The sequence below is a fragment of the Micropterus dolomieu genome, linkage group LG22 (genome assembly GCF_021292245.1).
Source record: "Micropterus dolomieu isolate WLL.071019.BEF.003 ecotype Adirondacks linkage group LG22, ASM2129224v1, whole genome shotgun sequence".
NCBI classification, from domain to species: Eukaryota; Metazoa; Chordata; class Actinopteri; order Centrarchiformes; family Centrarchidae; genus Micropterus; species Micropterus dolomieu.
The window spans coordinates 3,243,862-3,258,890 of record NC_060171.1 but is presented as its reverse complement, the minus strand read 5'-3'; the positions used below and the strand labels follow the sequence as shown (position 1 = coordinate 3,258,890).

At 37.9% G+C, this 15,029-nt stretch overlaps 1 protein-coding gene across 2 annotated transcripts in view; it reads right to left on the bottom strand.

The window, feature by feature from the left end:
* Positions 1–2,726: 2,726 nt before the first annotated feature.
* LOC123962504 (troponin I, fast skeletal muscle-like) overlaps positions 2,727–15,029 on the bottom strand; it is a 15,907-nt gene continuing 3,604 nt past the window's right edge. Inside the window, exons 1-7 of one of the 2 annotated variants that reach the window (XM_046038664.1) lie at positions 9,763–9,824; positions 9,293–9,328; positions 7,892–7,928; positions 7,679–7,807; positions 7,301–7,390; positions 5,354–5,530; positions 2,727–4,206 (exon numbers count right to left, since the gene is read on the bottom strand). In XM_046038664.1, the coding sequence (XP_045894620.1) occupies positions 4,126–4,206; positions 5,354–5,530; positions 7,301–7,390; positions 7,679–7,807; positions 7,892–7,928; positions 9,293–9,303 (525 nt within the window). In that variant the 5' untranslated portion in view covers positions 9,304–9,328; positions 9,763–9,824 and the 3' untranslated portion in view covers positions 2,727–4,125. Of the gene's footprint in view, positions 4,207–5,353; positions 5,531–7,300; positions 7,391–7,678; positions 7,808–7,891; positions 7,929–9,292; positions 9,329–9,762; positions 9,825–15,029 lie in introns of those variants that run through there. The other variant, XM_046038665.1, reaches the window with a different exon arrangement.

Below are 15,029 nucleotides of genomic sequence, written 5' to 3'. Positions count from 1 at the left end.
ACCTTGTCTGTTATTGACCCTTGCCTGATGTAACCTAAGAGTAACTTTCCTGCTACCTGGGACATGAATATGTGCTGAGCTTGCTGATTTTACAGTTAAAAACATAAACGTGTTAGTGGTCTCTGGTGGACCGACACTAACGAAGTCAGGTTCCGTTAGAAATAATGGTAAAATGAGGCTACTTCTCAGCAGAATAATTCCCTCAGTAAACACTTTCCTAATGAGTTTATAGTCTCAAGTCTTCTTCAACACAGCATGATGTTCTACAAATTTCATTACGTTATGCAGCCTTGTGCTGTACAATGACTAATAAACAACCTTGTACCTTGCTCATTTAGTAAATTATGGTCCCCTCTAGAGGAAAATAGACCATAAAGCAGAGTGTGCTTCAGGGCGGGACTATCTGTGATTGACAAGTAGTGTGTAAATTTAACATGCTGTGCCGCAGCGCCGTTGAAAAAGCTTATTAGAAGTTGGCTGTTCACTTTCTCTGGTGAGTAGATTTAGTTTTAAGCATGTTGCTCGCTAGACAAAATTGTCAGCCTGGTTAAAATGACCTAGCTAAGCAATGGCTGTTAGCTCCACCGTCTCGTCCAAATATGGTCACGTCCGCTGCAGCTGGTTGCAAAAAAATCAACGTGGCTATCAGCCGAACTCGAGGCTTCAAAGCGGCGGTCCACAAACCAACGGGTGACATCATGATGACTACGTCCATTGTCTATGGTGACAAGCAATCGGCTGATATTAGTTGATATTGCCGATTGCTCAAATACAATAAAAGTTCCCTGAGAATCTGGCCAACAAACAAGTTTTATTAGAGAGGTAAAGGAAGACAAATAGTCAGCTGTTTCTTACCTGTAAGTCCTGAAGACAGTTTTCATTCATGTTCAGGGCAGAGATTACAGCCCACCTCCTGCCTGAAAGGAAAAAATGTAAAGACTATTTCATTAAGCAGATGGGAAATGTTTATGTCTCCACAGTTATCACTTTGCGTTCCCACAGGTTAAAACAAAGGTCAGGGCAGTGGACATTGTAAAATAAAAAACTGCCGTAACTCTCCTGCTCTGTTCACTCATTTCTAATTCGGGCGGATGTCTAAGTGAAGAAGCAGCTGTTATCTGAGGATATGATACAGCCGTCAGCAGAGGTTTAATATAACCTGCTGTAACTCTGGGGAATGAGATGACAAACACAATGTTGAGGCTGCAAAGCCTTTACTGTTTGGAGAATGAGACCAGTAAACCATACAAATTAGTGACGTCTCATTGATAATATCCAGCCACGCAGTGTGCCCATAAAACAGAGCCATGACATACTTAACTGTCAGCGCAGATTAGATGTGATCAAGATTATCTTAGGGCTGTCACATTGTATGGTTGAGATGAGGTGGCAATCCTGTTTCATATTCTTCAGGCATCATTCTACATAATAAATGAGTGTTCGCTCAGCAGAAATATCGCAAGTCACTTTTTTTTATAAGTTGGAACCAGTTATGGAGCCTATAGTTGAGGGAGGTTCAATGCTGAAGCCTCATACTTCTCAAATGTTGTGTTTCCTGCTGCCTGTTCTGTGACAGTTTACAGACCTGGAAACATCTGCACCTTCCAGACCAAAGCAGCAGCTTACCCTGCTTTGCATCCACTTAAAAAATTTTTTTTCAGCATTGTTAGGTTTGTTTTATTGCCTTTTACTGGCTTTCAAACCAAAAGAAGGGTTTCAGATTTAGGGCCCAATGTGAGCATACGGGATCAGAGAGAAGAGGGTTTATCTGACAGCAACGGGAAACTGGATGAAGTTGCCATCAAGGAAATCTTTAAGTTCATCTGCAAAGAAGAGAAAAAAAGAGATCAAATCAAGTAATTAGTGTGGGGGAAAAAACACAAGTTTAAGATCAACAAATAATAAAACCCGACTCAATAACTCACCTCAACTTCTCCAACTGGCAAAAAAGGCTGAGACTTCCATTTATAATTTTCAATTAGCAGCATATTAATAATCATAATAAGGATTCAGCTTTTGTAAATCAACTGATGTGCTTGTAGTATAACAATAATTTCAATAAAATGTTTGTTTCTATAAAGGTTAATTGATGACTTCTTTTGAGTTTTTCGTAAAGTAACCCAGCTTATATCAAGATTAGCACCAAAATCATTTCTGTCTTTAGTTAGCTCTCTATGTTGTTCATGCTAACAACTAGTAATGTTAGCGAACAAAAGTTATCGGTTGACTTGAGTGCGTATTCAAACCTTTCAAATATCTCAAATCGGTATCGGTTTACATTTTTCGAGTTGAGAATTATTTATTTACTTTCAAAAGCCCAATCTTAAAATGAATCATTTGCAAGGGATTAAATTTAATGTTAGCATCAAGAGTTTAGCGTTAAGTGTAAAGAAGTTAAGTTTTAAGTCAAGTTGTGCAGGATGAACGAAAATCCATCATTTTAAGTACATTTTTCTTCACCAGTCATCTTTTATAAAGCCTGGCAGGAGTTTTCTCACTTTTAGCGTAATGTGCTAACGTGGCCTACTGTACAATCCTGTGCTTATGTCCTTAAATATTTGGTGAGCTGAGGAACAGACCTCACATCTCAAAAGGTCAGAGTAGCTTTTTAACTGAACAATGTAAGATTCATTCAATATTTAAATTCAGAGCATTTAAAAAAAATGAACTTGAGTGTTTACAAATTCAACAAGACTTTGAACAAGATGATGCTTTTGTATTTAATGTGACAGCAACAAGACGAGAAAAGTACATCACATTTCTGTTTGAACAGTTTGGAAAATATAACATGATGTAGTTTAGTACAGACTGTAGGCTGAATTATACTTCTGCAACAGAGGAGTCGCTCTTGCTAGCAGTGAGGGCTAAATTTGACAGGTTAACGCAACATATTGTCTACACTCTTTTTTCCCGCTCGGCATTTGGGACAAAAATGGACGCAGACGTAAAGCATAGTCAAAGTGAGATTGAGAAAAATATATTATGAAAATTAACATTTGAAAATATCCGAATCTGAACTCTACCTGAAGCTTTTCGGAACAAAACGGCCAAATATTACCTGAAAAACGGGACTGCTTGTCAGGTAGGTCAGGTAACAGAAGTAGGCGTTATTATAATTTTTAATATTACACACTTTAAAAGTTTACATCTTCAGCTCTAAGCTCACGTGATACTGTAGTTTTATTTTTTATATTGCAATGCAGAAGAGACACAACACACTCGCCGAAGTAAGTGTGCACGATGTCGCTTCTGCAGTAAAAGTAAAACTTTAATAAAAAATAAATCAAATAAGCTTAAAGATGAAAATCTTAACTATTATTCTCAGTCAATACAATAAAGTGAAAGAAGGTGAGATTAAGGTGCTTTTTTTTTCTGGATTTCAGATTAAACTTCTTGCTCACTTGTTGTTACTTAACAAGGTTTGCAACTACAAATTGTTACTTGTTAACTACAACAACTTACAACATGTATATCAGCTGCAGTGTAGGTTTAAGGAAGGTACGTCGCAGTTAGAGCAATATTTTGATGCAGAAGCATAATTCCGCCTCCTTAGAACAAAAGCAGGTTTGATTCACCACTAATGTACTAACTGACATCAGGACATACAAATACATCACAGTACAGTGTCAATACAGGCGAAAGCAGAAGGCAGCTTAGATTAAACTGAAGAGTTTTGTTCCAAAATAGCCACCGAAACCCTGCCTCATCTACCTCAGCCCACACTGAAAGTTTTCCTACAGTTGGAAAGTAAAAACAGTACAACTAAAAACAACAATCCTTTCATTTGTTGAAAAAAACGTTTAATGATCTTAATTTAAAACAGCAGAAACCAATCAGAAGGTGACACCAAGGTTATGTATATGTTTGTATAACTTTTAAAATCCTGTGAAGAAAAATGAGGAGATTATCATTCATCACCTACTGTTCCATACTACAACTTTAAAATCATCGTTCTTAAGATCTCTAGATTAACACTGATAATCAATAAAAGCTCCACTGCTTTCTTATCCGTTTAACAAAAGTACCAGGTAGGTTTACAGTGGATAGCATTTTGGAATAAAACTCTTCAGTTACAAAGACATTAGACCTGAATTCTGTCCTGAAAATCACTCTTTCAATTCATGTTTAACCATCAAACATCTTCTTCCTATCAGACTTGTCTTCAATGTTCTTACGCCAGTCTCCCACATCGCGCAGCTGCTTGTCCTGTAAACACAGACGATATTTAATTTAGTTTCGATAACAAATCAGTGAAATGATCAAATACAAGGGGGAAAAAAAAGCAGCAGTTTAAGAACGTTTACCAAGAGTAAAATGGTGAAAAGCTTTATTTTTGACTGGTATATCAATAAATGTCACATGTGCACAATCTTTGTCCCAGTTGACGTAGCCAGGAGTTAAACTGTGAAAGAGTTACAAGACAGACGCACCAATATCCTATTTTCACAGGTTTGGCCATTGTTTATATGGGTTATAACTTATGACTGATCTTTGTAAAGTAACTGCTAAGATCTGGCAGTTGCCAACAGTCAGGTTGGAGACAAACCAACCAGCCCCATCCTCACCAGAAAAACATTGGGTAGGATATTATATAGATTACTACGACCCATATTTATTTTTTTGTTAGGCTGCAACTAGAAGAAGTCAGGTGACATAGTTATAGTTATAGTCATAGTTAGTATAAAGAGCTACATAGTGGGATGGATGTTTCAAGTAAACTCAGCAGGTTTGAGTCCTGTGTGAAAGAAAGTCAGAGGTTATATGTTATAAGTTGAATAACGTTTTGTAGATGATGTAATTATGTAATGTAACCCACAATCTTTTCCTGTGACTGTTTCACAACATTTTCCGCGTGTTAAACATCATGTGACTGAGGTCATTTAGGAAACATACTTAAGGTCCAGTACGCCTTGTTGCTGGGCCACACTTACCAATGCTCGTACATATCGTTTTTGGGAATGGTCATATATGTTGTTGTACTTTCCCACAGATATGTGGACATTGGAAAACGGTCGTATGTGTTGTTTTGGGAAAATTGACGATCGATCTACGTATTTTGACATTTATGTATGAGGACGTGTTGAACCACCAGTTTATCTAGATTATGTAAACCACTTGCACTCGTTGCACAAAAAAAGGACACTAATACAGTAAACTGAAGCAGGAAGTCCATCTACAAACTGTGATGGATGTTTACAACAGACAAGTTGGGTTATTTTCTCTCTTCAGCCCTGCCTGCTGGTGGGGCAGAAAATTTACTTACGAGTTCGTACAACTCTTGGTGAGTAAAAAGCAAACTTTCACTTTAAAGTTAAAGCTCTTGAGTTTGAGACGTCCAGAAGAACCAGCTCACCTCCTCTTTCACCTCCTTCTTGACCTGCTTCAGGTTGGCCCTCAGGTCCATGTTGACCGTGTGCTTGGAGCCCAGCAGGGCTTTCAGCATGGCGTCAGCGGACATGCGCACTTTCTTCAGCCGGGGTCTCTTGAACTTTCCCCTCAGATCCACAATCTTTATGTTGAGGTCTCTGACCTTCAGGAGGATTCAGGACAGAAGGAACAATTACAGACATTTAACTTCAAACAGGGAAGATTCTGACGAAGGAACAGTCACAATTTAAGCCGTCAACCACATTTTTAAAAACAGGACTTCCAAATAAAAGCCTGTTACAATTTTGCCCAAATTGGGTGGCCAATTCATGTTTAACGAAAATATCTTAAGTGGATAAAATCATTTAGACACGCACTAGTATCCTGGATTATTTTAGAAATTATTTTTTACAAGGGACCTAGAAGTGTATCTAGAAGTGTCAGGATCAGAAACCTGGACCTCACACTAATCTGGTTTCTGGAGTACTTCAGGTTGCATATCCATGTTTCTGAAACCAGGATATGGTGTTTATATGCGCAACACATTACCACTAAACTCCAAAAACCTCATCTAAAAACTAGAATACTTGTGCAGATGTAAAAGCGCTCAAGAAAATGAGTCTTCTGTTCCAAAGCCAGTCATTTTAAACATAATCAGTGACATTTGTTGACAGGAACCATGACCTTACATCAGCCTCACACCTTTAACTTTATAGGTGAGAATTGATAAAGTAAAGATTTAATTAAAAAAATATTTCACGCGGGTTTTACTCAAATCAAACAATATCGGTGACCTTTCTGACCGCTGACGACAACTTTATGTACAAAGGTATCATAACCAGTGAATTACAGAGGCAACTTTTCAGTGAACTCTTTAAAGTCTCTTCACCCATTAAGAAGAATGGGAGACAACCAGCTCTCAACTTTGATGCTAACATGTCAACTGGATTGTCACGATAACACACAAAGTGGGATTACAAGCATGCATCGTAGCTCACTGTCAAGGGCGTCATTTATATTAGGGGTGTGATGAAACAAGTCCATGACACGGGATGCTATTTAGAATAAATATTCATTGATGAAATAGGCTATTCCCCCAGAAGATTTCGAGCGTAAAACTCCTACTTTCCTGCATTCTGGAGACATTTTCTGCACCAATCTATGGTGGAAATGTCTTTATTTATATGAAGGTAAACAAAATTCACGTGGCCGGTGACTATTCAGAATATAAAAATATTATTGAATATAATGCGGTAATCAGCAGCTTGTTTTTCCAAGTCTAAGTTCCTTTTTTTGACAAGGCAAATCTGTTTCTTCTATGTTTACATTGCATTTCATGTTTTCCTATTGTGCAAGTAAACCTTTCTCAAAGAATTTTCATTTGTTATTTAGCATTTCTTGTTACGAGCTAATTTCCAGACAACTTTTAGCAAATGTTCAAAAAGTGGTGGGGACATGTCCTTAGTGTCCCCAGTGTAAATGACACCTATGCTCATTGTGCTCATAGGACCAGGGTTATTAGTATGTAGTATGACAGAGAGATAAACCAATTGGTTTGTGTGCAAGCCTCAAGTAAACACATGCCCGGCGCTCCGCTTAGACGGATTGGTTAACATTTGCCCTATAAATTAGCACAGCCCACTAATAGAAACACTGATGCACGATGTGTTTAAAAATAGAGGAGTCATTATTCGGGCATGTGTGATCAACCTGCTGTGACAGGTTACTCAGTCTATAATGTCTGGACTCCAGTCAAAAAAACACAAATAAAATCAGGTGTTTTCCTCCTTTATTTGTCTAATGCATTTTCAAATGAGTTCATAAATAACATCTACAAAAGTCAGTCATGGTGAACGCCACATAGAGCTGCTGTTTATTGACCTCACAAACCGGCTATATCAGTGTCGTTAATGGACCTGGAGAAGGGCCTCACCTCGTTCAGAACCATGTTCAGTTTGAACTCCATGCTGTATCTCTCCTCTTCGCCGATGTCGATCTGCTGGTGGAGTTTTTTGCAAAGGTCCTGAAGAGAAAACCGTATTGCATTGAGTGTTAAAACCCAGAAATATAGAAGCAGGATGAGCTCAAATGTGCGCGGACAATTCTGGTATTTGACAAAAACTATAGAATTCTTTCAAAATGTTCACTAGGATATGAATAAGATAAGTGTTCTGTAGGATCTACGAAAACTATTCTACATGTGTTTTTACTGACAGAAGTATCATATAACGTGACTCCAACATACAGCAATAACCCTGACAGCAGTTTATCCCGGACCGACCCGGGTCAGACTATCCTGTTTCTGTCTCACCGTGAGCTCGTCCTTGGAGTACGGCAGCTCCAGAGGAGGACATTTCTCTGCCAGGAACTTCTCCCTCTCCCCATGCTTCATTGTTGCTTCAGCCTCCAACAGATTATTGGCCACCACCAGCATACAGCTCTGTAAATTACACCGTCATAGCACTGTCAGTATTTTCAGCTAACGGTTCAAAGCCAAGAGAATAAAAACATACTGATTTCTTACTTTCAGAGTATGCTTACGCCTCGCAGACAGTCTTTTCCTGCAGAAGAAAACACGAAACATGACTCAGACTATGTGGCTAAAGTTCATTTGGGTCATTATGTTGTAAATAAATCCATGCATCTGTTTTTATGGGTATTTGTTGTGTTATATTAATCATATTGAAGTCATGATGAAAATAAATGTCTCATAATACATTTTGACCAATTTGGTCAACTTAACACATTTTGATATCTGGAAATAAACTGAATCAATTTGGCATTTTTTCCTATGTTATGGGACATTTTACCTTGCAAAAAATTATTTTGTCACATGAGCAGATATCACCAATACTGACAGTGAAATAGTGATAAACTAAAAAAAACAAAACAATCTTATACAATTGTTAGTTTAATGATATGAAAATCTTAAAGCATTAGAAAGGAGATTTTTAATCTGCATCTGGATTTTCATCAACATTCAGTGACAGATGTTCTTGAGTGCTGCAGTTACCGAGAAGATACAAAATAAAATATTTTATCCTTTGAAAAGTTAATTGTTCTGTACTGTGCTCTGTGGTCAAGTTACCAATACTAAATATGCACTTTCAAAATAAAACTAGAGGTTAATGTTGTGAAACGTCGCAATTTGGTTAGGTTTAGGCACCAAAACTACTTGGTTAGATAAGTTAAGTTACATTACTTAAGTAACTTAACTTACCTAACCAACTTACGTAAGTAACGTAACTCAGGTTGCATGACTAAAAGAATCAATGCTGACTTATTTGGTTCACACAGTAAACGAACACGGATCTCCTGGCCCGTCCAACTCCTTACTCTGACTTTTCTGTTATTTTATATTGGACCTTCTTCTAGCGTTCAAAAAGGATGCTGCTAAAAGGCTTCCCAATGAGTTGAAAAGTGACGCCAAGGGGTCTTGACCATGCCTCCATATGTGACGATTTGGGAGTGAGAATGGGTTGCATAAATGACGGGGGAAAAAAAAGACGGAAGATGGATCATTCAATCATGTTATGAGTGTTATCAATGCATAATTTGTCCACCAGAGGGCGCTCTGCAACTCCCCTGTTGCCAACACGTGTTCAGAACACCACAAATCCACCACAAAACACAGCAGTCAGCTGTACTTTGGTTCAAAATACTATTTAAATCAATAAAAATGTTTTTTGAAATGTGTTTCATATATAGGCCGATATATCAAAACATCAGGTTTTAAAATCCTTTAAATATCAAAAGCTGTATCGTTCTGGCTCTAATCTGCACTAAAGATCACTTCTTCCTCAGCGCATTGGCTTAAAATCCCACGAAATGTTGAAATCTGTTAACAAGAAAACATACTGCTATCTAACAAACAGAACAATTAAAACAGCATATTGACAGTGATTAATTCAAATTGTTCACTCACTCAGTGGCCATCTTTGCTGCGGGATCCTGATGTTATCTGATAAAAACAAAACATAAAAGTCAGCATTAAAATAACAATTCACACAAATGTCTTTCTGGATTTAACACAGGTGTGTTTTTCTTCTTCTGTGCATTTATGAATTTTAACCCCCAGGCATCGATTCACATCCAAAGATTAATATCCCACTTTCTGTTGGTCTGAAATGATTATTCTCTCACTTTGGTGGAGCAAAAACAATATAATGAATGGAATAATACAAACAATAAAAGTTATGCAGCTTTTCTGCTGACAGCCGTTGTAAAAATATCTGGAAAGTGTTTGTGACGTTGTCCAAACGGTGCAAATGTTCCACCACTCCTCCCTCTGTTCAGAGGTAGTGAAAAGGTAAAAGTTAAACTCACCAAATCTTTACTTTCAAATGTTTTGTTTCTATGTGTAACTGCTTCATGTTTCCTGCTTTAGAAACTCACCTGTCTCACATTTCGTGTTTGGCTCTCGTTAATTCTATCTTAAGACATCATGTTTAATTCCAGGAAATTTCATGGCACTGGACTTTGTAACTGAGGCCGCGTTAATACCTTAAAGCACCACACCGCTATTTTTAGCAGCAAGGCTCTGTGCTGATCCAACGCTCTGGTGCAGTGACATACCTCGACAACTATTAAATGGATCGCCATTACATTTGATTCATACATTTACGAGGCACAGAGGATGACTCATAATGACTTTGGTGATCCTCTGACTGTTCTTTCAGCGCCACCAACAGGTCAAAGTTTATACTTGTCCAACGTTTCACTTAATGATAGGATAACCAAAAATGATGGCGAATTCCTTTCAGCCTAACCTGAACTTGGGGGACAATGCTAACAGAGACGGGGACTTGAGTTTGAGACTCGAACTTGAGTCCAACTTGAGTCGCACACACAGTGACTTCAGACTTGACTTGAGACTCGTCATCAAGGGACTTCAGACTTGACTCCGACTCGAGGTGCGGGACTCATGAACAATGTTTATTTTTAGGAAACGTCTGATGAGCGTGCTGTTCCCTCCCTGCGTTACCTATAACCGCCTACGTAACAAAAACTTCACACACGGTTAACGTAATCATTTACGTCCCGCTGGCTGCCATCACGTTAGTTATTAACGCTGGCTGCAAACAGGCCACAGGTTTATTGCTTATCATGTAACATTACAGTTTTATTTAGTTAGGCTATAACGTTACACTGGTTTGAGAGTCTGGGGGGGGGAGTGTTGACTTACAGTAGTTTATAAGCTGTCATTAGTTGTACACACATTGTACATTAGGCTACATGGTTGTGCTCTGTGAAAAACAGGTTACAGGTTTATTGTTGTTCATGTAACGTTACAGTTTTATCTAGTTAACGTTACACTGGTTTGAGAGCCTGCTGTTGGTCTTGACATACAGTAGTTAATCAGTCATTAATTGCATTGCACATTACTTGGTTGTGCTCTGTAAATGAAGAACAGGTTACATTTACAGAATCCCATATTGCGAAGCAGTTTTATAAGCAGCCTGGTTTGAACGCAGCAGGTGATACAGCATTCATTATAACCAGGAGAGACTTGCTAACATGCTAACACTCATTATAACCAGGAGAGACATGCTAACATGCTAACACTCATTATAACCAGGAGAGACATGCTAACATGCTAACACTAGCATGCTAACATGTTATGCATAACATGTTACATATTAATATAACTTCTTATAAAAGCTAAATGTTAGATGCTAAAAGTAGCAATATATCAAGCTAAAAGCTACATATTAAATGTCAGATTTTAGCATTTTAGTGTAGCATCCTGTATTTATGCAGTATATAATAAACTGTATATAACAGTGGTCGGCAATAGGCGGGGGGAGGTTACTTCGATAGCGGCAAAAATAAAAAAAGTATAGCGCTAATGCTGAAACAGATCTCAGTCATGACAGAAAAAGTTACTCACATAATCACTTCCCCTTAAGTGATTGTGCCTACAAAATAAAAGTGATTTTACTTTGAAAAGCTCTGAAGGAAATTCACTAGATTCTCTGGCTTGCTTAATACCTCTGAAAAAAACGTCAGAAAACGTGAGAAAAGCAGGAATTTCCTCTGACTGGAGATACTGGGGACACAACAATAAGCGTCCATAGATTGATGTGGACCAATCGCTGGGATGTACACACTCCTGCACATGCTTAATTGTGATATGTAATACAATCTCTTCACAATCAATTTGTTGTTGTTTGTTGTTTTTTGTTGAAAAAGGAAGAAAAAAATACTGAGCTAATCGCACACATAGAAACTGTTAGAACATAAATCATCAGTTGACGATGTTCTGGCCCGCCATCTAATGACTTGAAAGAAATTTGACCCAATGCCTGACTTATTTGCCGACCCCTGGTACATAATATCAGCCTCAGCTGTACTTTGATTCTAATGCTAACATAATGCTAACGCCTGTGAAAACTAGGGGTAATATTTTTACCAATCCGCATCATTTGACAGTCAAGTTGGGCAGCTAAACAGATCTTATCTTTTTCCAAATAAGAAATAAATACTAGTAAACTGAGATCTGTAGTGTCAACAGCTGAACGTAATAATGCACATGTTCATTTCATCTTGCGTCGACCACTGTAACGCACTATTATCATCCCTTAACATGTCCGCCCTTGATCTTCTGCAAGTAATCCAGAATATTGCTGCAATACTACTGAACTCTCCAGGACAAACAGATGGCCTTATGTCACCCATATACTAAGATCCCTTCACAGGCTCCCTGTCACATATAGGATCCAGTTCAACATCGTATCAGGCTCCTGCATATGTGGCTGAACTACTATGTAGATTCTGTGGACACACACGTGTTTAGAAAGGCGTTTGGGTAACCTACAGTATGTGCACTGGATCTGCATTTTATGTATTTATCTGGTTTGCTTTATTACATCCTGTTTTATAGCTCCCTCCTTCAGGTGGTAATTTTTATCTTATTTTATCATCTTTTATTTTCTTCATCTGTGTTTTTGTTCTGTAAATGGTAATGATGTTGTGAAGCACTTTTTGACTATATAAATAAAGTTTACTTACTCACATGCTAATATGCTAAATGCTAATTTCAGCTTGCTGGAAAGTTTTCATGCTTACATTTAGCACAGTAACTGTGTCATGCTAAAAGCTAGTGCCCTGCTGTGTTGTTAGAGCATCAAATAATCTTGTTTTCTGCTGTATAATTGCAGCTGACTGGTGTTACATACAGCATTTTACTCCATTGACTGTTAAAGGTTCAGTGTTTAATATTTCTGAGGATTCATAGACAGAAATGCAATATAGGATCCATAACTATGTTTTCAGTGGTGTGTAAAGACCTTACATAACTATCTATAGCTCCATAACCGTGGGTCCCCCCTTCCACGGACGTCGCCACGTGGCGTCGTCATGTTTCCACAGTAGCTGAAAACGGACAAATAGCGCTACAGAGCGTGTTTCGTCACTACGTTCTTCTTGTTCTACTTCTGTTAGAATTCAGGCAGTGCAGACACTCATCACTATATTGAATATGTAGGTTAGAGGAAGAAGAAGTAATAATAATAATAATAATATACTCCAGGGGTCTGCAAATAAGATTTTCATCGGAGCACTTTTTTCATCCATTAGATGGTGGGTCAGAATATAAACCATAATATTGACTTGTATTGACATGATATTCAGTTGGTAAGGTGCAGGACTCAAAACCTATGGGTTGAGGGTTCAATTGCACCTTGAGATAACTTTTTTTTTTCTCTCTTCAACAAATGGATTCTGCAGCGATTGTTTCGCAGACCACAGCATGTGCTGCAATGTTTTTGTTTCAGTGTTTGATCCACATCCATCAACCTACGGACGCTTTTGCATTTCCCCTCTACCTCCAGGCAGAGGACATTTAGGGGTATCACGTTTTCTGATGGCTCTTTCAGAGGTGTGTCAAGCAGGCTACAGACTCTTTTAATGTTCAACTCCAATGCTGCATTACAGCAAATAAGCTTCTCGCACTTTTATTTTGTAGGCAAAACCACTAAAGAGGAAGTGATTATGTGAGTAACGGTTTCTGTCATGATCTATTTCAGCACCGCTATCAAAGTATTTATTTATTTATATTTTTTGCTGCTATTAAAGCACCGTAATCTGGCAGCGGGCCAGATATTATTGATGGCGGGCAGTTTTGGCGAGGGTCCATAATCACAGAGAGAATTAATGTGTTTCTCCTGTCAGTGTTTGTATAAACTTTATCTAATATGTGGTTTATAATGGACTGTGGTGCAGAAACAGTGACAGTGTTTCACATACTTGGCTTACATTTTCCATGTTGTCTGTCACTGGCCAAGTCACAATAACATATGGTTTTACTGAATAATTAAGTAAATATAATATCATAATAAATCTACCTAATGAACTTGACTGGCAACTCTCTGCTGTCTCAGAAGAGACACCTTTTGTGCTGTTGTCAGCCACCGTAGCTGTCCTTAGGGGGCAGTGGTAGACTGGATAGATGGTTGCAATTCACAACCCTCGCCACTAGATGCCACTAAATCTTACACACTGAACCTTTAATAATCATTATTTGGCATTAATGCTCTCTATTCTTAAAAATGTTATGTTTTTGGATTAATTTCTAACCATTCAGGAGACTTTAGTTTTGTCTGCGCTGCATCACCACAAAACAATTGTGCTGAAACTAACAGAAAACTGTACTGTGTCTCATTTACACACAGTTCTGTACAGTGGTGCAATTAGTACATATACTCATACTATATAATAATAATAAATAAATAACACTATGAATGGAGCCATTTCAATGAGTATGTTAAGTACAATTTGCTGCTAATGCTTTTGTATTTAGGTAAGAATTTGAATGCAGGACTTTTTTCACTTGTATCTGAGTATTTTGTCATTGTGGTATTGCTCCTTATACTTAAGTGAAGTCTGAGTGCTTCTTCCACCACTGGGTCCACCGGCAGCCACTATTTAATAGGTTTTAGTAACAAAAAGATTTGTGAAATATCTTTGTGCTTTTTGATCCCTCAGAGATAAGATTAGACTTCTATACACATCACTGTTACATATGCATCAACAGACGAGTGTAATGTTTACAGTGCGGAAGATAAAAGAGCTGCAATACTAACACAGCAATAATCACCGCACAATAGTTATACTTTGAGAGAAAATTTTTGATTTTTGATAGATTTCCATCCACAAGTCCTCCAACATTCACAACAAATCAGGTTAACCTTTCAAAATAAATACAAAATGATTCATATGATATTCACCTTATATATAAAGTTAACTAGTTTTACTCTGTGTAGAGTTAGCTATTTTAGTCAAGTGGTTCCCAACATAGGGGTTAGGCCCTTCCACAGGGTCTCAAGATAAAGCTATGGGTCATAAGATTAAGGGATAAAGGTTCTGAGACACAAATGTATGTTATTTTAAATTTTCTCATCTTTGTTTTTAGGCCTGAAACAGTTACTGAAACGAAAGCATGTTAAAGGTTTCCAGGGAAAATGCCTCTTAATGGAACCGATAACTCGTAGACCTGAAACGTGACAGGGAGCCACAACTACACACTGCGTTCTTGTAAGAGGTCACAAGACAAAAATGTTGGGAACCAGTGATTAAGATTTTAATAGTTTGTATCTTATAAATGTAGCGTCTGTTTTTAACGTAAAATCTGGGAAGCAACTAATAAGTATAAAGCTCCCCCC